Source organism: Lathyrus oleraceus, chromosome 2 (genome assembly GCF_024323335.1).
Source record: "Lathyrus oleraceus cultivar Zhongwan6 chromosome 2, CAAS_Psat_ZW6_1.0, whole genome shotgun sequence".
Lineage (NCBI taxonomy): Eukaryota > Viridiplantae > Streptophyta > Magnoliopsida > Fabales > Fabaceae > Lathyrus > Lathyrus oleraceus.
The window spans coordinates 148,118,877-148,142,749 of record NC_066580.1 but is presented as its reverse complement, the minus strand read 5'-3'; the positions used below and the strand labels follow the sequence as shown (position 1 = coordinate 148,142,749).

General features: G+C 35.1%; 1 protein-coding gene across 1 annotated transcript; it reads right to left on the bottom strand.

Moving 5' to 3' along the window:
- Positions 1-1,001: 1,001 nt before the first annotated feature.
- LOC127118592 (uncharacterized) lies at positions 1,002-9,014 on the bottom strand. The gene is made up of 19 exons (XM_051048810.1): positions 8,582-9,014; positions 8,071-8,199; positions 7,798-7,965; positions 7,460-7,543; positions 7,165-7,215; positions 6,872-6,928; positions 6,699-6,781; positions 6,491-6,611; positions 6,224-6,283; positions 5,253-5,486; positions 4,760-4,913; positions 3,172-3,299; positions 2,922-2,969; positions 2,704-2,834; positions 2,411-2,493; positions 2,156-2,259; positions 1,956-2,026; positions 1,465-1,769; positions 1,002-1,323 (listed from the first exon to the last, which is right to left on the bottom strand). The coding sequence occupies exons 1-19, from the start codon at positions 8,792-8,794 to the stop codon at positions 1,166-1,168; spliced, it is 2,382 nt and encodes a 793-aa protein (XP_050904767.1). The 5' UTR covers positions 8,795-9,014; the 3' UTR covers positions 1,002-1,165.
- Positions 9,015-23,873: the final 14,859 nt, after the last annotated feature.

Sequence of the window (23,873 nt, the reverse complement as noted above, 5' to 3'; positions counted from 1 at the left end):
CCAATCCTTTTACTAAATCTCATGTAAAAATTACAATGATCGGTGCATTTAACCACAATACTTTTGGAATCATTCTTCTTGATGAATGCATTCTTCTGATTTTCCATACCATAGTCCTTGACAGCATCCCTTATCACTTTTTTGTTAGTAAACATCATCCCTAGTTGAAACTTCATTCCCTGGCCAGACTTTTAGGTAGGATACTTCATTCCCTCATCATCATCACTCCCAGGAGGTGTATATAAATTGGTATGAATCCTCACTCTCCTCATGAACCATATCAGCATGGTCTTTCTTGTTTTGGCAGCTAAAAATCTCACTTAAAGTCTCTTGGGAAAGTACCTTAGTCCAATCCATCTCACTCTCGTCAAATTCTTCAATAAATTGAAACTCATTATCCTTAAAATTACCCTCACTTACAACCTAATCCTTGTCAATACCTTCTTGCCCAATTTCATTGTTAACATCAACATTAGGATCATTACTAACATCTTCAGCAACACCATTTGCACTTTTAAAACGAATGCATTGTTCATCATCTTCACAATCGCCCTCGATGTGAAAATCTAGTTCACTATCATCAACAATATCATGAATTTTTACATCATGCTCCACATATATATATCTATTACATCATAACCTACAACATGAAACCACCTACAACATGAAACCAGACATTATGTAGAATGGAAGAGAAACCGAACGAAAGCAAAACTCTAAAAAATTCTTGTTGCGAGCGATACCATATAGAAATATAGGGATGCTATTTGGCACGGGTGACTTAATCATGAAAAGCTTCATGAATAGTTCAACAACCAATTAAACAAGGGTCTTTCCCCGAAAACATAGAGGGTATTTCATATTTGTAACTGCCATCATCGTGAAGCAAATTTCATTGACATACAACATTTTTCATAGAAATATCCTATGTATTTCATATTTGGTAAAACAATACATAAGATGTATTTAAAGTATACATGTGGCAGTAATCAGAGCACCAATTCAACCAAAAATCAGAGGTAATTATTCTCCTTATGAATGTTAATCCTAAATACAATAAAGATAAAGAACTATAACTAATTATTTACATCCCGTCTTATTGACGTAAACAGCAGAATTTGTTTGATTCTGCTATAATAATCAACAGATTACAACTTACTAATTTCTACAATCTTTGAATGTCAGTTACTTTTAGCTTCAACTTCATGATTCCAGCTTGAACTTCAACTTCTCCTTTGGATGAATCTACTTTTAAAATGGTCACTTTTTTCCCAAGAGAAGAGACATGCACTGTATCGCCGACTTTAGGAACAGCAAACCTACCTGTAAAATTAGCAAGGTGGGTGAGAACTACATACATACTCTCATGGTATAACTCATATAAAACAAGATAGCACAATCACTATGTGAAAACTGTAAGTATACTCCCGTTATTTCTTCTTGTTTCATTATTTTGCATTATACCTGCTGACGATTTGTCAAATTTTTTAGCATCTGATGGGCTTCTATCTGTAATAGTAGGTTTTTTGTCATCGGATGCAGTATGGAGGCTGTTTGTTGTTGAAACATGAGAGCTTTCAATGGCTTTATTGTGCTGTGAGGTTTTTTTAGCTGATGCAGCCAACTCCCTGACGTTCTTGTGAAGAATGGATCTTGCCATCGCTGCAGAATCGGATACATCTCTAAGTTTTTTAAGTCTTAGAGTTGTACTATGTTCCGTGATCTTTCTTCTTGTGTTCAATAGACTACTGTGAAGTCTTTTGGATTGTCTACAATTACAAACATAAAAAACTCTACTAAAAACTTACTAATATTTCAAAAAGTATGGTAGAGTTCAGTAAATGTGCTTCAGTTAATTGCTCGTGGTAATCTCAGTTTAAAATTTTACAGAAATGCAAAGATATGAAGGATGAGGAATTCAGTAAATTTGGTTTTTGAAGAAACAAGAGTCTCACATCAGATAATATTGTGCTTCGGTTAATCGCTTGTGGTAATCTTGTTTTAACTTCTCCATATCAGTAATTACCTGCATTGGAAGTAAACAACGTCAAGGCTGCTGAAATATTTGTGATGAAAAAATCCATCATCACTTAATAAGTATATAACACACAACTGTGAACAAATAATAAATATAATTATGATACGATAAAAATACCTCATCAATCTCTGCACTAGAAGAACCATATAACTTACGCGCAGTATCTATAACAACAGATGGTAGTCTCAGCCTCTCGGCTATATTGATTGCATTTGAGCGCCCTACAATGAAAATCTCATGAGCTATGTCCATTAAAAAGTATGTATTATGCTTGATTCTCAATCAAGTTATTCATGAAACAGGCATTCACTTTGTTAAGGCCACGTGATTTAAAAAACATCATTTACTATATTCATGAGTTATAGAACTTACCAGGTATGCCCCAGAGAACTTTGTAAGTTGGCTTCAAATTTACTTCATCAAACTCCATACATGCATTTTCAAAGGCTTCATTACTGATCATGAAATGAAACCCATGAAAGTGAAACTCGAGATAACAATATCTACTAAATGCTTTAAAAGAAAATGAAGGAAAAACACAGATAATGCATATAAAAACAATGGATTTAATTCTGATCCATTGATATTATGAAAAGTGTTAAGCAGAAAAATGCCAATTCATCGTTTTCTTTTAATGTTTTGCTTTCATCATTAGTATTAACTACCTGTATTTTAGGGTTTTAAGTTCACCGTGATGAGTCGTTGCTATTGTCAATAAACAACCGTCTTGGGCAAAAGATTCCAATAATGACATTCCTAGTGCTGCTCCTTCAAGGGGGTTTGTTCCTGCACCAACCTAACAAATGCAAACATCGCTCTATCCATCATACACTTAAATGAAATTACATATTTGAACTGTTAAATAAGTTCACCTAATACATACCTCATCTAGTAGCACAAGTGACTGTCTAGTTGATTGTAATTTAATATTCTGCAAGATAAAATTAAAAGCAAATAAAAAAAACACTCGTGTACTTGAGACATAATAAAATAAAATAAAATTATGAGTCACTCGTGAGTGTATCAAGAAATGTTTTATACGTCGCTCAATTTCACTGGAGCACTACAGTGTATTGAAATATAACATATTAAGTACTATTGTACATAATGACGAACGCATTTTCCTTACTTACACTTATCTGTTTCAGGTGCCCAGAGAACGTAGACAGAGACTGTGATAAGGACTGTTCATCACCAATGTCAGCAAAAACACAATCAAACCAAGGAATTTGCACAGACTCAGAAGCAAGAACATAGAGACCTGCACCATGACAGGTTCCGAGCATTAAAATCCTATGAGTATTTAAACACAAGTAAACAGAAAAATAAAGTCTGCATATGTTTTGCTTTACTCATCAATCCCACATAGGTTATTCATGAAAGAAAGTGGTGGATTAAAAATGAAATGAAGATTCTATCATCATTAACAGCTTAGTATTTCTAAGAATTTGTGCCACAACTAACTCAACCCTAAAACTTAGCCCATGGGATGAGGAATGAGGATTATCTAAGTCTTATAATGTTATTAAGAAAGACTAGTTTTTCATATATCTGGTCAATGTGGGATCTCAACACACTCTCTCACACCCTACATAGTGAAGACAGACCAAGATGATCGCAGTGAAGGCCACAAGGGTTTCCAAACCACATCCCTGGGACAGGAAATCTGGAGTGTGGATAAATGCAAGCAACCCAATAACTGATATAGGAAAGACTCTAATACCAATAACTATTGTGCGAGTTAACTCCGCCCCAAAAACTAACAAAAGGAGAAGAAGGAAAAGTCGAGAAATAGGTGAGGTCAAACGTATTGTAGTCTTTTAATAATAATTAAATGTGTGTAGGTTGAAAAAAGGGAAGGTATTGCCCACAATTGAACTTATTAAAAGCGTAATGTGGTAGACTCTAAATTTAAAAGGTTCCCTTCATATTAAAACATAACAACACCTAGTGAGCCAGAAAACACCAGGTCGTAGACCATGTGGATGGGATATGTAATAACTTAATAAGGCCCTCAATGTGGCCGCGATTTCAACAGGACACACGGCTGCAAATGTCATACCCAATTTTTGCTGGTCTTCTGCAATCAGTGTCGCAGCAAGGCCTGCTGACGCACTACGGATTCTTCGTAAACACGTCGTGATTAACATGGATAATAAGGAAATGGATTTCGCGCAGTTACTGCATCATGCATTGACTGCTTCCGACCGTCCAATCAGAATGAACTGAGATTAAATACTATATAAAATTAATTAAATACAATGCCTAAATTAGAACTCTTGGATTGCTTATCAACAGCTGAGATCATCTCATCTACTGCATGTAACTGCATGAAACAGTTATAGCAGGTGATCCAGGCCCAGATAAGCACTATTTAGATCAAATATCTAGTCCATGTGGGATCTCAAAACACTCTTCCACGTCCAAGACGGTGAAAGTGCTATAGGCTGCAATGAGGGAAGCCCAAGGTGGCTGCGCTGAAGGAAGCAAATGTTTCCAACAACCCCCCACACACAAGACTAGACATCAGGAGCGCAAATAAGTACAATGGAAAGATATTCCATTTAAATTTCAAGCCCCAAAGGTTAGATATGAAGAGGCTCATCATGATAATAAATTAAACTAAATGAACTTTTACTTGAGAAAATACAACATTGATTCAATTAATGCGCATGTAATAATGGTAGACATTGAGAGCGAGAAAGAGGAAACATTGAACACCTGACTTTGCCATCATAGCAGCCAATCCTACAGTCTTCAAACATATCGTTTTACCACCAGTATTAGGGCCCGTTATAACTATAACATGAGTTTTATTAGATACCAAGAAGTCAACCGGTACTGGCTGTGGTTGGCCTTTGTCCAGAGCAGCAACCTGCCTATCAAAAGTGCTTTATCATGAGTCAAAATGATCATCAGATGCATGATAAGCACTAGAAAGCCTTTTTTTTTGACAAAAGCACTAGAAAGCCATAAAGTCACACATAATATCAAATATCTAAAATATAAAAAATATTTTCTGATATCAATAGTCTAAATGGAAGATCCCAAGCGCTCCTCCTAACCCCCAAAGCTAAGTTTCTCCTCCTGAAGAAACATTCTTCTCATTCATTTATTACATGAAGTTTTCCCAAGTGAATAATAGAGAGAGAAAAGAGGAAAACAAGGGAGGAATAGAGAAGAAACAGTAGTCTTGTGTTATTTGTGACTTAACTGAAGTAGCAACATCTTCTTTGGACTTCTGTGAATTTTCCCTGTGGCTCTGGAGCAATAAAGGATGATAAGCTTTGGGAAGATGCAATATCCATTCCCTATTGTTGGGTAACGGTCCATTGGAATTGTCATTTCTTGTTAAAGATTGAGCAGTAGAAGAGCTATTCCTATCAGGCAGAAATATATGAGGATTTGATCCTCCAAATGAAAGACCATACGTAGCACGGGCATTAATCTGCATAATATGAACAACACTACTAATTATCTTTCACACAAAAGCATGTGTTTACAATTTTGACAAAATATAAATTACCAATTGGGTCACCATCAAAAACAAGTGTGTCAACTTTGTTTATTTGTAACAAGTGACCACTGTGGGTGGGACTAAATCCCAAGTTTACACCAATAGGATTAGTTATGCTTCACATGGCAGCACAAGTTCATTTTAAGGGTAATCATTATGGGCATAGTCAACTCTATCTAAGCTCTTTTGATGCCCAATTTAGAAAAATTGGGCTGGACTTGGTTCAAATTTTGTCTTACTCATTCAAATGATTTCATGTAAAGTCAAGTCATGCCAAGCAATGAACTGGGAACAATGGCGGAACCAAGACCTTGGTCCAGGGGTGCAAAATTAAAAAAATTCAAAACCAAATGAATTAATGGTGCAAATAAAAAATTTCAGGGGGTTCAAAGTGATATTTATATGGAGTTTTAGGTGTATTTATTAAAGTTCAGGGGCTCAATTGAACCCCCTCAAATAGGGCTGGCTCCGTCCCTGACTGGGAAACAGCCACCCAGAAACTAGTGGGAGACTCTAGCCTTGACTTATATTGCATGACTAAATGTGGTTTCCTATGTTTTAATCGACCCACAATTCCAACATCAAAGAGCTACTGCTTACAGGCTGATTCGACTTACAACTAAAAGAATTTTCTCTTAAAGCAATGACAAAAATTAAAGGGTATTTACCACATCTAGTTGAACCAAACTGTTTAGTATATTTTCAATATCATCAACGTCCAGCTGAATCTGCACATAAATCATGACAACATAAGAGAAAAATAGGACACTCCACAAATCATGGGATTCACCTGACAATTTCCTTTTCTGATTTGGGTTCTCGTGTATATAGCTAAGGTCAACCATTGACGTATTATTCAAAATGAACGAAAAATAGTATTTTGTAAATTCAGAGAGAAAAATTTGTCAGATTATGCATGTAATGTAAGTTCTAACCTTTTTGGTTAATGTCAAGAGCACTTCTGCTTCGGCCTTTGCAACCAAACCTCTTGCTCGCTGCAACTCATCATTTAAGGGAACAGCAGAAAGTGGTTCTACAGTACTTCCTACTCCTGAACTACAGCCAAAAAACTTACTATATTAAAGTGATGGAATTTTAAGTCATTAATGAATAATCAAAGATAAGTTGAGAAATTTTATAAACCTGGATAACAATAGACCCTTAAAACTTGTTTTCTGTCCAGAATCCACTCTTATGCACCACCTGCCATCAATGTTATTCACTTCCTGTTTGAATTCTCACACTATCAATAAGGTAAGAAAGAAACATTTGGGAATAAAAAAATAGAAATCCATGTACAGTATGGTGTATCTTACAAGCATTGATGTTTCACTCCTTTCAATTCTGATTAAGCTTTCCATTAATTGTTGTACCTGAACAAAGGAAACAAATGACAACTTAACATTCATGTGTCTTCATCTAACAGGTTAAGCTTTTTGGATAGTTGAATCAGCTTACACTCTAAAGCTAACATTACAACTTAACAAGTGTGTCTGATCATCACACCGTGTCTTTGGAAACCACGCTACAAATTCTATTGTACCACATTACAAATTATGAACTCTCCGAAAACCACATTACAAATTATGGTAAATTAAGCCGGAGTTACCTTTCTCTCAAGCACTTGAACTTGTTGACGTGACTTTTTCAACTCTGAACTCTACAAAAAGGATGTAAGTTTAAGCTATACATGTGTTTGCGATAAGAGAATCAATTGACGATAAACTAGAAGTATGGGATCAACAAATAAGGATAGATGATCTTTGAAGTTTTTTCTCTTAGCAAATACTGTATAATGAAGAATGTTAAAAAAGACTAGATGCAACAGATAATAGTAGGCAATAGTTGTCACAAATAACATGTAGAATTAGATAAAGGAAACTTGTACGAGATATGGAACAAACCGCGGAGTCCTTGATAGAGCCATCTTCGTCAATAACTTGTTCTATCACTTTAACTAAAGATCGATTGACGACAAACTCCATTATCTGCAAACATTCAAATGAGGACTCAATCAGAGTCGCGAAAACATCATAACTCTTGATGTCACAGTCCAGATTGCAATCACTAACTTTTCTAAACCTTTGTTTAGTATAAGAAACTACTCAAATTTTGAAAACTTAAAAGAAAGCAACCTCTTTAGTCTTTACAACTGCAATTGAACACACAAAATTGAAAGGGAAGCATCAATCATATAACATGATTAATATCTATATATTCAAAATCTCATTTCATTAATTACCACTTCTGAAAGAGGCATGAAACGACTATACCAATCTTTATCTTGCTTAAGTGTAGCTTTTAAATCACCCTGCAAGGAGTCAGAACTTTGAAGAAGAGCCAAAACAGCCCTTGCCTCATAGCCAGTTACCGGTATGGTTCTCCGTGCATTTTGAATCGCAGTTTGCACCTACGTAACCCTTAAATCAAACACATGGCATCAAAGCAAACAGGAAAATTATCCAATATATAATGAAAAAAAAAAAGAAACGGTTTTTATAAACTGAGTACCAACCAGCATAGCATCAATGTGACCAAAGTGCAACCTGCAAGAGCCATGATTGTGCATTTCAACAGCGGCATTGGTTTCTTCGAGAAGTTTGAGACTGTCTTCATAAGTTCGATTTTGGGACCATAATTGATCCTGTTCCATGAACACCCACCGTTAAGATTCTTGATAGAATATAAGGAAACTATAGAAGAGATAAAATATGAAAAAGGTGTAATAAACTTTGTATTATTAATCAAAATTAGAGCTTCTACTGTTAAAGTGATAGAGTGATACTTATATCGACTAAGAGTATAACTAACTCTTATATAGTGTAATCAATTTGTAACTAACTTGCAAGTAATAACTAACTCTCATCTGATGTAACTAATTTGCAACTAACTTGCAACTAATTTGTAACTAATAACTAACTCTCATATGGTGTAACTAATCTGTAACTAACTTGCAATTAATTTGTAACTAATTTGTAACTAATTTATAAGATTGAAGAGAAAAAGAGCAAGAGAGAGAGGGGAACCTTGAGGGCATGACGGCCTAAGGAAGTGGTGGTGAAGGAAGCGACCAAATCGGAGAGTTTGTCCCATTCGAGAACTCGGAGACTGTCGTGGTGAATGGAAGCTACGACGAAGGTTTGTCTATGTCTGTGTTGTGTATGTTTGAGTTTGTTAATGGTTGTAAGAGGGAAAGGGAAAGAGAGTGTGATTGTATTGGAATTGCAACAAGATAACATTTTATTTGGTTTTCCACCGTTAGGTTCTGGAAATTGCACAAAATTATGGTTGATATATGTATGAATTATCAAGAAATGAGTGGTTGATTAGCAATAGCATTAGCGTGTCCTAATTTTGACACTTCACTGCTTCGGGTTTGGTTGCTTAAATCTGAAGGGGATAACTATGTCAGTATGTCTCCTATCAAGTTGGTTAGGGATGAAATTATTCATTACACCTCATATGTCTTGAGAAAATTCTAAAATGTCTTTTTCTTTGTGTGTGTATTTTAGATTTTAAAATTTGGATTATAAATTATATTTTTAAAGGGATAGATGTTAGATCAAATACTTAATATAAAGAATCTTTAAATAATCAGAATTGACAGAATAGTGATTAACAAAATAAAAAATGTTCTAAATATAGACATTAGCTTAATGTACAAGCAACAACATAAATAAAGAATTCAAATAAATTTTTAATACAAAGAATCTTCATTCCTTCCATACATTTTAAACAACGTTAGATTTGAGTCTCCTTAAATAATCATGTAAACTCTGGATTTTTTCAATGGATATTTGATCACGTTCATAACGGTAAGATATTCATTTAAGATTTGTTCTTCAAATATCCTCCAAAAAGATTTGATCGGATTCAAATTTAAATCTTTATTTAAATTGATTTTATCATGTCCATAATCAAATAAATCTACATAAATGTATTGTTAAAAAAATAGCAACAAATATGCAATGTATCTGATTGAAACCCAACCAAAAATTACGTTCATAATAACATCCACCATGACCTGCTGACAAAGAGCAGATGTTGCACACATGCTGGAATATTTGGTCTCACATGTGTTTTTTCTTCACAAAAACAACTTCCATATTCCATGTTGTTTTGCATAATACAGAAATCCAAAAAGGACAACAATCCCCTCACCCACCCTTTAACAAAACAACTCCAAAAACATATAAGATGTGCACGGGTAAATCTTCAAAAATACCACAACCCTGCAAATTGAGCATCATAAGCACACCATAAACAAACACACAGAACAAACAGCAACCGCAACAGAAGCAACACATAAGTAAAGTGGTTGATACACACACAGGAACAAAGGTCTCATATAGTCAGGCACACAATCAAACATGCATGCACACATTCAAAGTCATTAGTAGTCAGTCAGGATAGTCATCGCACATTTTCACACTCATAGAGATCAGCTCACACATGCTCATTGTTGAAGGCCAAATGCTCCAGCATGTGAGCAAACGACACCACAAACATACCATAACAACTCTTTCAGCACATACACACCATTACTCTCCCTTTTTGCCACAATTTGGAAAAGATGTGAAAAGAAAGAAAACCACATAAATAATACAAAGCATAAACCATTTACATTTGCAGAACCGCAAATGCCAAAGCTGGATTATAGACCCAGGAACATAATAAACTAAAACATGCCCCATAAACAAGGGCCAAAAACAAACATATCATCTTTCTTCATAAACAAGAAAATAGCTCCAGTCAGATGACTTCAATCTGCAAAGCTTTATTCTCCTTCTTCACTTAAGGACTATATATTGATGACTTCTCGGCAATTGTACTAATAATGTTGAAGTAATAAAAAGATCAAATCCACATGGACTGCCTCCAAGCAAGATAAGATATGTGCAATTTACAAAAACTAGTAAAAAGGGGGATTTTCGAGTTTCAGTGTAAAAAGTAAATAAACGAGTAAGCAATATCATGAAAGTGGTCATGTTATGTTGTAGAATCCCCTATTTCTCTATTGTTGATGTTTGATGCCCTGTATGAATGATCTAATCTCTATAATCACATGGTGAATTAACAAAACTGTTATAGCCGATCCCTCACGAAATAACTCACTAACCATTACTCATAACTTTTTATCCATAGTCCGTCAGCGTAAGCAAAGTTAGGCGATGTATAAAACGTTAATTCTCTATGCCACTACTCAGGGTCTCTTATCTCTATTCAACCAGTGTAAGTACAACAACTGCTCTAGGTCTAACACATAGACTAATGGTCAGTACTCCCTATGTACTCAAAATCAGATTAAAAGAGTATCTCACATAAAAAGTATTATGAACAAGAAGCAATGGAATAAGATTATAGATCAATAGGTTCATACAACGGTCAAATCAACATAAAATCCAACAATATAGAAATAGTTTCATCCTAACACAACCTAACCTAGAAGAATTTAGCTAGTCGTAGTGTAATTAAAAATACCACAATTGATAGATAAAAATACCATGAGAAGTCCTTTAAAGTGATGGCCTCCAATGGTTTCAAATGCTCTAAACGTTTCCACTTGTGCTCTCAAAATTGTACTTCAATCTCCAAATTTCGTAACCCTTGTGAAAGTGTAGAAAATCTCCTTTTAAATGTGTCATAATGGACCAGAGCGCGTCAGTAAAAGTCCAGAAAAGTGAGCATCACGCGCATGATACTCTGTATCGTACGAGCGATACAACTTTAATGGCATATCGCATGCGTGATGTTGCACGATGGTGCGCGTGATTATTCCAATAGATGCATGCTTTTGCTCCCTTTTTTCTCCAATTTTAACTAAGTTCATAGTTTTCACACTTAGCTATTGTTTCCTCATTCTTTGGTCACTATTCTTTATTTTAGCTAAACTTTCACTTGTTTTACTTTGATTCTTCGACTAAATATATGCAATGACGAACTGTCATCACAACCCCAAACTTGATCGTTGTTTATCCTCAAGTAACTCGCCTGCAACTGCACATTTCAACAGACAACAAGTCACACAATAACAATTGAACATCACCAAATTAAATATTTCTTTTACCTGACCATTGTTCTGAAGGAGAAGGGCGATCCAAAACGCAGCGGAATTTTAAAAAAAAAATCTCCTTTAGTGATCCTTACGAATGGGCATGATCAGTGATAGAATCATTACCTCTTATGGCGATTGAAACCTTTGATGCAGATCTACAGAGCGATCACGAACGTTGAACAGTGACAACGCCTCTACTCAGTCCACACGAACGGATTCCTTCAATCTCAGTGTTAGCTGCTACGAATGAATGCTTTGAGTGAGTGAGTGAGAGAGAGAGAGAGAGAGAAACAAAATTGCAATTGCACAAATGCTTCTGCACAAGGGTTCTATTTATAGAACCACTTGTGTGGGCTGCAAGCTAAAAAGCCCACTTAAGTGTATGTGGCCCATATCTTATAATATGCCAAAATCACTTAAGCGCGTGGTACCTTACCATATTTCGTATTCTACTTAAGTACACTGTACCTTACGATGTTCTACAATTCACTTAAGTGAATCGTACCTTAAGGTGTTCCTTAGTTACTCTATCTCTCATCAATCCGTCCTTTTGTGTGTGACCCTGTAGGTTTTCGCGGCATTGACAATTATATTAAATCATGTATTTAACATAATAAGCAGTGAGCGGTATCTAGCAACACATCACTGCTACCCAAGACACGAAAATGTTATGTGATCTGACAAATCCTTTTGTGATAATACTTATGTGTACAATTACCCTTTTGCCCTTATGTCTATATTGAACACAAGACATAGACCGTGTCATCCTTGTCCAATTCAATATTTGGCCCATAGACATTTATCCTGTTACGCAGGATGGGCAAATTCCATCTAGATCACTCATGTCCCTCAGCATGCTTCGTGGAGTACCTATCAACTGTCTTTATGGTCATCCAGTTACGGATAATGTTTGATCAGCAATAAGGCACTCGACTCTGCATCTAGGGTCCATATTAGTTTCAGGTCGAAGGGTGGTATACACCATTATCACCATGAGAATAGCTTATGACACTTTGCATAACATTCTATATAGTATTCTCATAGCGGGTCAATCCAGTATAAATATTACTCTTAATGTTCATACCTATGTTTAAGACTTGATAACTCCTTATCCATGATCCATGAGATGTGATCATCAGTCTATATACATAATAGTCTTAATTCTTTAATATTATCCCACTTCACAATAAAGCTCGACTACAGATATTTTAAGAATAATGTCCTTATGTTTAATGTGATCTCATGATTAAGTCACACTTGATACATTAAACGGACTAGCTATTCTAGAGACTTTATTAAATAAACATAATAAAGAAAAAACCTTTTATTATTAATAAATAATTCGATACAAGTACCAAAAGTATTGGCCTCTAGGGCTTACACCAACAATCTCCCATTAGCACTAAAGCCAATCAAGCATACCCCTAATGCCCATAGATCTAGTATGGCCGTCATGTTTCTGCTGTGCAAGAGGCTTTGTCAGTGGGTCGGCAATATTGTCAAGTGTAGGTACTCTGCATATTTTCACATCTCCTATATCTATTATCTCTTGAATGAGGTGATAACACCTAAGTATGTGTTTGAAACGTTTGTGAGATTTAGGCTCCTTAGCTTGTGCGATAGCACCATTGTTATCACAATAGAGACCAATGGGATCCACAATGCTAGGAACTATACCAAGTTCACTAATGAACTTTTTGATCCAAACAGCTTCCTTTGCTGCACTTGAGGCAGCAATATACTCGGTCTCGGTTGTAGAATCAGCAATTGTATTTGGCTTTGAACTTTTCCAGCTCACAGCGCCACCGTTTAAGCAAAACACATAACCAGATTGCGATCTAAAGTCATCCTTATCTGTCTAGAAGCTTGCATCGGTGTATTCAATTACAGTAAGCTCTTCCTGACCTCCATATATCAAGAATGAGTCCTTAGTCATTCTCAAATACTTACGAATATTCTTGACAGCAACCCAATGAGCACCACCAGGATCAGATTGGTACCTACTCGTTGCACTTAAAGCATACGAGACATTTGGTCGAGTACATAACATGACATACATGATATATCCTATTGCAGATGCATATGGAATCTTATTCATGTGATCCCTTTCTTTCTTAGTTGAAGGGGATTGTGTTTTTGATAGACACAGGCCATGTTGCATAGGTATGAATCCTTTCTTGGAATCATGCATATTAAAACGTCTCAACACTTTGTCTATGTATGTACTCTGCCTTAGGCCAAGCAATTTTTGTGATCTATCTCTATAGATCTTGATTCCTAATATATAGGTTGCTTCACCTAGGTCCTTCATAGAAAAGCATTTCCCCAACCAAGACTTTACTTGTTGTAGGGTAGGGACATTGTTTCCAATGAGTAATATGTCATCTACATATAATACCAGGAAAATGATCATGCTCCCACTAACCTTCTTGTAGACACAAGGCTCATCTTTGTTCTTGATGAATCCATATTGTTTTACTGTTTCATCAAAACGAAGATTCCAGCTTATGGAAGCTTGCTTCAATCAATAGATTGATCTTTATAACTTACATATCTTTTGGGTTTCTTCTGGTATGTCAAATCCTTCAGGCTGTGTCATGTACACATCCTCAAGAAGATTCCTATTAAGGAAAGCAATTTTAACATCCATCTGCCATATTTCATAATCATGATATGCAGCAATAACAAGTAAAATCCGAACAAATTTAAGCATTGCAACTGGTGAAAAGGTTTCATCATAGTCAACCCCATGAATTTGTTTATATCCTTTTGCAACCAGTCTTGCCTTATAGGTATGTACCTTACCATCCATGTCAGTCTTCTTTTTGAAGACCCACTTGCATCCTATAGGGTTAACTCCTATAGGAGGTTCTTCCAAGGTCCAAACTTGGTTTGTGTACATGGAATCCATTTCAGATTTCATGGCTTCTAGCCACTTCTCAGACTCTGAACCAGTTATGGCATCTTGGTAGGTCACAGGCTCATCTTGATCCATGAGTAATACATCACCTTAATCAGTTATGAGATATCCATATCTCTCAAGTAGGTGACGTATCCTGCTTGACCTACGCTTGTCTTGTTCTACTTGAGCAGGTTGCTCTTCCACAACCACTTGTGTTTCCTACTTTAATTCCTCCATAGGTGTATCAATGCTTTGTGATTCTTGAATTTCTTCAAGCTCTACTTTCCTCCCACTTATTCCTTTGGAAATAAAATCCTTTTCTAGGAAAACAACAGTTCGAGCGATAAACACTTTGCCCGCAGAAGGATTGTAGAAGTAATACCCTCTTGTTTGTTTAGGATACCCCACAAATAAGCATTTGTCAGATTTGGGCTCAAGCTTAGTTGAAATTTGTCGTTTCACATAAACTTCGCAACCCCAAATCTTCATGTAAGACATATGTGGTTTCTTACCACTCCATATCTCATATGGTGTCTTCTCAACCTTTTTGGATGGAACACGGTTAAGTGTGTAAGCTGTTGTTAATAGTCCATGTCCCCAAAAGGAGTTTGGAAGATCGGCGTGACTCATCATGGATCGGACCATGTCTAACAGGGTTCGATTTCTTCTCTCAGATACACCGTTCCATTGGGGTGTTCCAGGAGGAGTAAGTTGGAATAGGATCCCACACTCTTTCAGATGGTCATCAAACTTTAGGCTTAAATACTCACCACCTTGATCTGATTGAAGAGTTTTAATATTCTTACCTAGTTGGTTTCGTACTTCATTCTTGAATTCCTTGAACTTTTCAAAGGACTCTGATTTGTGTTTCATTAAATACACATAACCATATCTACTGAAATCATCAGTAAATGTGATGAAGTACTGAAAACCTCATATGGCTGGTATGTTCAGTGGTCCACATACATTAGTATGTATGAGGGCCAAAAGATCATTAGCTCTTTCACCTTTTCCTGTGAATGAAGACTTTTTCATCTTTCCAATTAAACAAGATCTGCATGTCTCATATGATTCATAATCAAAAGAGTCCAAGAGTCCATCTTTATGGAGTTTGGAAATGCGTTTCTCATTTATGTATCCTAATCGACAATGCCAAAGGTAAGTTGGATTTAACTCATTAGGTTTCATCCTTTTAGTATTAATGTTATAAATAGGCATTTCAAGATCAAGGACATATAGTCCATTGTTCATTTGTGCAGTAACATAGAATATATCATTCAAATAAATTGAGCAACAATTGTTCTTTATTATAAATGAAAAACCAAACTTGTCCAAACAAGAAACGGAAATAATATTCCTGCTAATTGTAGGTACATAATAACAGTTCTCTAATTGAATTATTAAACCACTAGGTAAAGTCAATACATAAGTTCATACGGCTAAAGCAACAACCTTTGCTCTATTGCCAACTCGTAGGTTAACTTCACCTTTTGCCAAATTTCTACTTCTTTTTAGCCCTTGCACATTGGTACAAATGTGAGAACCGCATCCAGTATCTAATACCCATGATGCAGAAGTAGATAAATTAATTTCAATAACAAAAATACTTGAAGTTGAAGTCTCTACTTCATTCTTCTTATCTTCCAGGTACTTTGGGCAGTTTCTCTTCCAGTGTCCGATCTTACCGCAATGGAAGCAAGTGTCTTCCTTTGCTATGCCTCCACTAGGCTTCAAAGCAGCAACCGTGGATTTGGGTTTGGCAACTTTCTTGCTTTTCCCTTTACCACCCTGCTTGGTGGGTCTTTTGTTCTGTCTCTTTCCATTTCCGATCATCATAATGGACTTCCCTTTTGACTTCAGATTCTGCTCGGCAGTTCTTAACATGGCTAGTAGTTTAGGAAGAGGTTTGTCCATATCATTCATATTGAAATTAAGGACAAATTGACTGAATCTATCTGGCAACGATTGTAAGATCAAATCAGTCGCAAGTTCCTTTCCGAGGGGAAAACCCAACCTCTCAAGGTTCTCTACATACCCAATCATCTTGAGCACATGGGGACCTACAGGGGCTCCCTCAGCTAACTTGCCTTGAAAAAGGGCTTTTGAAACTTCAAACCTTTCATGCCTTGCTTGCTCTTGATAGAGCGTCTTCAGGGGTTCGATCATATCGAACGCTGCCATGTTCTCATGTTGCTTTTGCAACTCTGAGTTCATGGTAGCTAGCATGAGACAAGCAGTTTCATTGGCATCATCGACATGCTACTTATAAGCATCTCTTTCTGCCTTAGGTGCATAACTAGGAGGTTCTCTTCAGGAACAGGTTTCTCCAAGACATACAACTTTCTATCATGTTTGAGGATAATCCTTAGATTTCGGTGTCAATCCAGAAAATTTGTCCTAGAAATTTTTTCCTTGTCAAGGATTGATCGCAAAATGTTGTTAGATGTGTTTGTTGTCATGGTAATATACATGAAAATAATGAAAATATAAGTATCAATAACATATTTAATTAGGCTTTTAATTAAATATGCTCCCACTATTTTACTCAAAACAAATGACCCTCACCATTTGATTTAGAAAATCCCGTTGGAAGATTTTCTAGTGGGTCGAGATCCACATTTCACTTTGTCTTAAGTCCGCGTAGGCGGATTACACAAAATTAGGTTATTTAGGTAGGAACTCCTTCCAATTGTATCTAATACAACTCTCGAATATTTTAGTTGGGTGAATAACTCCTTATTCCAATCCATCACATGGAACATTTCCAACTCTTGCTTCTAAACATATATAATCTTATTATAATTTGTTTAGTTAAGTTTGACCCATTGTTTTAGAAATTAGATATTACGATTATCCCATCGCACCTTACTAACATAGAACATGCACCTCGCGTAGGCGAAATCTACATTATCTGATACTAGTCTTGATGAGTGCTAGAACTTGGAAAGCATAAACTTAATATTTAATTTGAGGGAATTTGAAATTATTCTGATCTCACTGGCTTATTTATCATATAAATTGTCTCTCACATGCATTAACATGCATCTACATACATAATGAAACAGTTATGGCCCCTGGCGCAATTGTTCTCCCAAGCCAATGAGAGAACCTAAGCTAACCTAATAACGATCTAAGATTCTCCAAGAAATATCTTCAAGGTTGTCCTTCTTTGATATTGTATTCTTCTCTTTCTTCCTAACATTACATTACATAAAAGAAACTCGTTTTTCATACGAGGGAGTGGGATGAGAAAAGAAGTTACATTAAGAGATTAAAAGAGAGACACGACATGCAGGTCATATTTTAAAATCCCAAAACAAAATAAAGGAAAACTAAGGCCATAACCGATCACCATAAGACAATCATAATAAACACATTATTATTAATTTAAATTATGTTAATTAATTAAAACCAAATAAAATTTCGGCGACCAATCACACTACGCAGAGTTAGTCGGGGGTCCGCTGCCCGGTCAGCGGATGGGGGTTCTGCTGCCCAGTCACTGGATGGTGGTTCATTTGAAATTGACGTCGTTTTTTGCATCAACACTTGATACTTTAAAGCACAACTCTTACGCAGTCACAACCCTAATCGCATAACTCTTTGACAACATAACCCTTGTTTCGTCATTAACCCTAATGCACTAATTTCAAACCGTCAAACACACCTCGATTGTTAATTCAGTATGATTGATCAACACGTCATTGCTTCACCATACTAATGTCGGATCAAGAAGCAAATGATCATTGATCGCTCAAAGGAAAACAACCATTAAGTGTTTGAATGAACGAAATAGAAACAATATATCATATATACCGTATTTTGCATCAGGATTACTTATATCATATATATAACTTAATCAATCTTAATTGTGTAACCTATGGATGATCGATGTATCGCTGCTTCACCATACTAATGTCGGATTCCGAAGCATAGTCAACATCAATCATCCAAATCGTACACACATGATGCCAAATTTAATTACTCATTTATTCTTTGATTCATTCTGTCTTTTAATCATATTAATACAGAAAATACAGAAAATAAACAACTATCAGATGCATGGTTTCGTAAGTGGCTTTGATACCATTGAAGGAGAAGGGTGATCCAAAACGCAGCGGAATTTAAAAAAAAATCTCCTTTAGTGATCCTTAAGAATGGGCATGATCAGTGATAGAATCGTTACCTCTTGTGGTGATTGAAACCTTTGATGCAGATCTATGGAGCGATCACGAACGTTGAACGGTGACAACGCCTCTACTCAGTCCACACGAACGGATTCCTTCAATCTCAGTGCTAGCTGCTATGAATGAAGGCTTTGAGTGAGAGAGAGAGAAATGAAATTACAACTGCACAAATGCTTCTGCACAAGGGTTCTATTTATAGAACCACTTGTGTGGGTTGCAAGCTAAAAAGCCCACTTAAGTGTATGTGGCCCATATCTTATAATATGCCAAAATCACTTAAGTGCGTGGTACCTTACCATATTTCGTATTCTACTTAAGTACACCATACCTTACGATGTTGTACAATTCACTTAAGTGCATCGTACCTTACGGTGTTCCTTAGTTACTCTATCTCTCATCAATCCGTCCTTTTGTGTGTGACCCTGTAGGTTTTCGCGGCATTGGCAATTATATTAAATCACGTATTTAACATTATAAACGGTGAGCGGTATCTAGCAACACATCACTGCTACCCAAGACACGAAAATATCACGTGATCTGACAAATCCTTTTGTGATAATACTTATGTGTATAATTACCATTTTGCCCTTATGTCTATATTGAACACAAGGCATATACTGTGTCATCCTTGTCCAATTCAATATTGGGCCCATAGACATTTATCCTGTTACGCAGGATGGGCAAATTCCATCTAGATCACTCATGTCCCTCAGCATGCTTCGTGGAGTATCCATCAACTGTCTTTATGGTCATCCAGTTACGGACAATGTTTGATCAGCAATAAGGCACTCGACTCTACATCTATGGTCCATAGTGGTTTCAGGTCGAAGGGTGGTATACACCATTATCACCACGAGAATAGCTTATGACACTTTGCATAACATTCTATATAGTATTCTCATAGCGGGTCAATCCAGTATAAATATTACTCTTAATATTCATACCTATGTTTAAGACTTGATAACTCCTTATCCATGATTCATGAGATGTGATCATCAGTCTATGTACATAATAGTCTTAATGCTTTAATGTTATCCACTTCACAATAAAGCTCGACTACAGATACTTTAAGAATAATGTCCTTATGTTTAATGTGATCTCATGATTAAGTCACACTTGATACATTAAACGGACTAGCTATTCTAGGGACTTTATTAAATAAACATAATAAAGAAAAAGCCTTTTATTATTAATAAATAATTCGATACAAGTACCAAAAGTATTGGCATCTAGGGCTTACACCAACATGTTCTAGCTCCCAACTTCTATCTAGCAAATTTCAAAAAACGTACTCAACATTTACGAGTACTCAACCTGTCTCTCGGCTCATTATAACTTACTCAGTGGATAGGGTGATCTCTCAATTAACATGAAAAATCACTTAAACTTAGCTTGCTCATGTTCTAATAGAGTTCATCATAGAAATCACCACACACATATTAGAGAACTTTTCAGGTTGTAACTTGACTTAAGTTAAGGTAGAATATTTTTTAAGAAAGTAGGTTTAAACATTTGGAGTTAGGTTTCTAGTTCTCCTTCTATTATCATACCTTTTTGCTCCTTTTTTATAGTAATAGAGAGTTTTAATCCTTCTTATAATATTAATCTTTTCTTTTCTCGTTCTTTTCTTTTTGAAGAAGTGTCTTTTTCCACTTCTTTTTCACACAAAAAAATTGAAATTTTGGATCATATTCTCTAGTACCCCAATCCCGAACTTAAAACTTTGCTCACTTCCAAGAGCAACCCCAAACTCAATCTTTATTAAACAAATGCTCAAATTTACAGGGTGGTTTACAAAGGCTCAAATTTGTTAAACAAAAAATTACCTCAATGTGTGTTGGTCAAACCAGATAACTTAATCGGAAATAGATCAAATCAGATAAGAGAATAATGCATGGATACACTCATAAAGAAAGAAAAGTGAACAATAGAAATATTTGGCTTAAACCTTACTTAATGAGGTATTTATAGGTTGAGTACAAGTCTGTTGATTCTTTTCTCATCCTTCTCCTTCAATTTTCTAGTTGTTATTGTGATGATCAAGTTTCTTTTGGATCATCTGTTCAATGCTAAAGTGCTAAACTTGCAATCTGAAAGAAACAAAACAACTACAAACTTGTTTACTAAAGACAACATGAGTATTCATGGAAAGGTTATTCTTGAGTAGCTACTTCCTCTTGGGATGGTCTTGAATAGAAATAAAATATGAAGTTGTTTTTGGTTATGTGTATTCTTCATTACCTCTTAAAACCACTAATATATCAACTATATTATCATGCTGCATAGTAGCAAACCTAACACACACACATACACACACATGCGCACGCACACACACATACACACACACACACATGAAATCCTGAAATTTTACATAAAAGTTACAGTATTCATGCAACTAAAAAAACATTACTTCACATAAACAAACTTAACGCTGACAATATTATGACATAACATCCAGACTGGTCCAACAACTTTTCCTATCAAACGATATCTTCTCCCTTTTCCTTGATTCAAGAGTTCAACCATTTTATGTACAACTTCTCAGGGCCAGACATCATAAACCCCAATAAATCACCTTTTCATAGTCTTTTCTCCTTTACATGTTCATACTAACCATTTCCAATATACTTCATGTAACGCCCTGGAATTTTATTATTTGTTTTCTTAATATAATTTTGCAATTTGTGTGTGTTATGATGTTATGTTGTCTTAAGGGAGACCATTGATGGTAGTGCATCAACCTTAGAACTTAGAATTTAAGATGTTGTGGGTGTGTCAGCAAAAAGTAGAGATATGGGGGAGGTTGGAGAAGTAGTGGTTGATACTATTATTTAATTAGGATGACTTATATGAATAATAGTAATAGTTGATATTTAAATATTTATTTTAATTATTGTCGTTACAATGATATTTTAAAATAAATATTTAGTTTAGATTTAATAAAATAATAATATTAGATTTTAAATAAAAATAAAAAATTGGTTGTTATAAGGGAATTAGAAGTGAGATGGGGGAAAGTTACAGAATACGTGAAAACTTGGGAAAAAGAGAGCTAGGAAGAGAAGAGGAAAAGCTAGGAGGATCAAGAAAATCACCATTCTCAAGAATTGGAGTTTAACAATCTAAGGCAATGGGGAACAATTCTTATAAGGGTGTATATCCATGAGAGGGTAGTGAGTGGTCCTTCCCTCTTAGGTTTACTCTTTACCATGTTTTTGATTGAAATTCTTGGTGGTTTGCAATGCTTGTATGATAAGTTGAAAACTCAAAGTCATCTCTTTTTTTTATTTCTTTATTATGAGAAATAAATTGATTTAACCGGGGTTTAGAAGTTTGTAAAGAAACGACGATTATCTAACTGACCGAGTAAGAAAACTCGTATTCAAACAATCGAGGAGAGGAGTCAAAGGCTTAAAACCATCCCCCTTTTTCTCTTCGTTATTATGAAATGGAATTGATTTGATTCTGCTTAGGTGGATAGAAATGACAATTACTTGACTAACCGAGTAAGAGAACTCGTATTCAAATAATCGAGGAGAGGAGTTGAAAACTCAAAACCATCCCCCTTTTCATTTCTAAATGAAATGGTATTTGATTGTGGTTAGGTGTTTTGATTTGGTTTGAATAAAAATACTCGATGTTGGATCGAGGCTTTGAATTTGTATTTATGAATGAAATGAAATTTTTTTAGTGAATCGATCATCTAATCGATTATTTAATAACCGAATAGGTCTCATTGTAAGGAAGCCCAAGAGTAAGCTATGGGAGGTTGATGGCGATGCTAAGAGCAATCGACTTACGATGGTGTTTGAAAATGGGCTTGATGTTAAATCAAGAATTTTGTGATTTTAGTGGTTTAAAAATGGTTTTGTATTGGTGATGAAATTGAAGTGATTTTTGTGAATGAGTAGGAAATTGTGATAGTATGAAAAATCGACCCACTCGTAATTATCGAAAATCAATTTATTAAAATTTTAGGTTAAATCGATTAATTAAGTTAATCAAAATCAATTATTAAAATTATTTAATTAAATCAAATAATCAAGTTGATTAAAATTAATTTTTAACAATCATTTATCAATATAATCACAATCTTTAACCATTAATTGATAATATAACTAACAATATTAATAATATAATCACAATATTATGATTAATATTATCCATATTCCACTTAACTAGAACAAAGGCTAATTGACTCAAAAGTTGGAACAATACAAGAATAAGTTTTAACCTTGGATTTCTATCATGCTAGAAACTAACTTTAATTCCAATAAGGTATAAAGACCAAATGACAGAAAAGTGAAAGCATCAACTATAACTCAAAATTGGATTGAAGATTTTAAATATTATCACCAATTAATGTAAATAGCACAGTCTCACACAAAAATCGCATATGGGAATCAAACCGAAAAAACAAAAAAAAATTGTGTGATTGCAATCGAACTCAAATTGACTACTTTATATGAGCCAAACTCAAAATAGTAATCAACTCTATAATATTTACAAATTATCGACAGTCATCAACACTACAACATTAATCGAGTCGAGATCTATAAACACCACAACTAAAAATGATTGTCAATATAACCACAAAATTATAATTAATACTAATCATATGCTACTTAATTACACCAAAGCTAATTGATAATTAACAAAAATACTAGAAGTTTAATAAAAATGAAATAAAATTCAACTTTCAGTATTCCAATACAACAACCATTCCATATGTTCATGGTTTGCCAATTAAGATACCCCAAAATCAAATGACCACAACTGAAACAATATGTGGAATCAAATCGAAAGCTTAAATTTCAACACAAATGAATTTGCAAACAAACACAATCTCAAGTTGAAATTCCAATCATATATGCATAATTTCCATGCCAAAATAAAATTGAAGTATAATAAAAACTAGAAATAATGGTCACCATTCAGTTATTTGCAAGGGTGTATTATTATTTTAACCAAATATATTATCACCATAGCAGAACTTTCACCGAAGAGTAAACAAGAGGAAAACGGTGAGTTAAACGAAAACTTCAGAATTTTTGTCAAAGTATTCACCATTTTAACTACTCAACATATTATCTAGCCAAAACCAATCCGATGCAAAAAAACTGTAACTTATGCAACATCACAGTCTTAAGAATACCAAAACAAGTTTTGTTATA